General features: G+C 32.9%; 1 protein-coding gene across 1 annotated transcript; it reads left to right on the forward strand.

The window, feature by feature from the left end:
• Positions 1-1,039: 1,039 nt before the first annotated feature.
• Positions 1,040-2,272, forward strand: LOC111692550 (DNA replication complex GINS protein SLD5-like). Its single transcript, XM_023456601.1, has 2 exons — positions 1,040-1,624; positions 1,967-2,272. The coding sequence occupies exons 1-2, from the start codon at positions 1,219-1,221 to the stop codon at positions 2,221-2,223; spliced, it is 663 nt and encodes a 220-aa protein (XP_023312369.1). The 5' UTR covers positions 1,040-1,218; the 3' UTR covers positions 2,224-2,272.
• Positions 2,273-2,549: the final 277 nt, after the last annotated feature.

Here is a 2,549-nt window from a genome sequence, read left to right on the forward strand (position 1 = left end):
TGTAATTCCAATGTCCATTCCTACAAGCAGGTTTTACAAAGCACCCCTTCACCCTACAAATCAAAACAATTCTTGTTCAGCTCCTTCCACTTCTATTTCATCAGATTCAAGTACACAGATTTCAAATGAAAAGATGTCTTGTGTGAAAACTAAAATGTCTTTTCTTTCGACTGCTTCTACATCGAAAACTGCGCCTTCGCAACAAAAACAAAATTCATTTATATCACCATTTGAAATTTCTCCTGTACCTTCTTTAAAGAAAAAAGCTTCTAATCGTGGACGTAAGACAAGTAAATGCTCCGTAGTGACCTCATCACCGTACAAAGATGAATTGACTCAATCTCTTGAAAGGGTAAAAGGAAAGAAGGTTTTAAAAGTAAAGAAAAATCTTAATGTGGAGGGATCTGTTACCCAAAAGAAGCGGCGCAAGAGGAAGTCATCTAGTTCGAGCAGCGAATCCGAGAAGGAGAACTCTAACACTGGTTTTGTGGCCGCAGATGATGACAGCGACTATGACGAGTTTCCTGATTCCCAAATTCCACCAGAAGATAGTGATGTAAAATGCCTGTTTTGTGAGTCACTTTTCTCAAGTGATTTTCGTGGTGAAATATGGGTTCAATGTCTTATGTGCAACATGTGGGCACATAACGATTGCGCAGGAGCTGAAAAAGTTGACTACGTTTGCGATTTTTGCAGATAAACTCCCTTTTTGTTAACTATTTGAATTAATAAAATACTATTTTTCATAATTTATCTTGTTATTATGACTTATAATATTGATTTTCTTGTTATTTTTTACAGTAGCCCATATTTGGGACCGATTTAAAATTTCCTCAAAAATGCACCCTCAACAATATATCAAATTATCACAACCACAGTTCTTCATATCAAAGTAATCAAGGAAATAGTTCATAAATAACTAATGTATGCATAGGCTAGCGTTTTTGCTTGTGAAATGAAACATGTTTTTTTCGATATATCACACAAAAACAAAAAGGTAGCCCATATTTGGCGAGTTTCCTCTAANGAACCTGCCATAGAAAATTGAATATTAATTTTTCTATGGAACCTGCGAATTGACCAAATGCAAATTAATGTTAGGCCATCAATACAGAAGAAGATAACCTTTTTCTGTCAAATCGTTGGTCTACGCTTCTACTTATTTTTATTTTAAGGAAGCAATTCCATAAAATTATATAACAAGTATCCATATTTATAATGGATATTGATCTCGTCAATAATTTGGAAGGCAGTGATGATGAAGATGAGATTCAGTTAACACCTGCTGAAGTTATAGAACTAATGGAAGAAGCTTGGATAAATGAAAAATTTGCTCCAGAGATTTTACCTCATAAGGCTGAAATAGTTGATTGTTTGTTAGGTCAAATATCTTATATGGAAAGTAACATACAGAGTTTAGAAAGTAGGGATTTTAAAAAAAGTATACATCTGTTAGAGGTAGATAGATTACATTTCCTAATATCAAGTTATTTAAGAATGAGGTTGGAGAAAATAGAAACATATGTGGTACACATTTTGGAACAAGAAAATGAAAGAATTCAGCAAGGAGTTGACTTATACTTAACTGAGCAAGAGTTAAAATTTGCTAAGGAATTTTCCGAAGGTCTGTAAATATGTGTATATTATATCGAGGACGTCATATCATAAGGGCATAAGAGCCACTATAGTCGGTTTTGGGTTTTTAGGGCGTATGACAACATACACTCAATTCGCTTAATATGTCAGGAGGGCGTATATATTCATAAACATCAACACTCTATTCTAACGCATTTTACATTATTCTAACGCAAGTATGAACCAATTTTGCAAAACTATAATATTAGAAAGGCGTAAGCCTGTAAAATTTCAGATTTGGTTCGTACGCCCTTCTGATATGACGCCCTCGATGACACATTGAAAAAAATAAAATAAACGTTTTCTTTTCAACCCCTCTACTTGTTTTTAGGTTTACAGCAGCACTTTGAAAACATTTCAAGTTTTTATCCTAGATTACCAAGGGACGAGTGGAATCAAGCAACTGTGAAGCCAAATATTCATAACTTTGTTTTTTTAAAATCCAAGAGTGATATTGACGATGTAGTTATAGATGATGGAAAGAATGTGCAAAATGATTTGGTTTACTTAAATCGTGGTTCTCAGGTGATAATATCCTATAAAAGTGTAGCAACATTAGTGAAAAGAGGTGATGTTCAATTAATATAATGCAAAGATAATTTTAAGGTAATAAAAAGGAATATATTTTTTTATATTAGAATGCATTTAAATTCCATATATTCATTATTGCTCCAAAACTTATTAAGCTCGATTGATATAAATTAAGATATGAAAGAGATTGCAATATTACACAAATTCTAACTGATAATTTAGGTCAGGTTAGATTTCTCTGTATCTGAAACATGAAAAATACCTAAGTCATGAAAATGATTTAATTAAAGTTGTCTCTGGCTTACGTCATATAATGCACACGTAGTGAGCTGCAAAGCAATATGAACTTGACTGTCCCTAGATTCCAATTATTACAGTTTAAT

This window comes from Anoplophora glabripennis, unplaced genomic scaffold (genome assembly GCF_000390285.2).
Source record: "Anoplophora glabripennis isolate ALB-LARVAE unplaced genomic scaffold, Agla_2.0 scaffold1917, whole genome shotgun sequence".
Lineage (NCBI taxonomy): Eukaryota > Metazoa > Arthropoda > Insecta > Coleoptera > Cerambycidae > Anoplophora > Anoplophora glabripennis.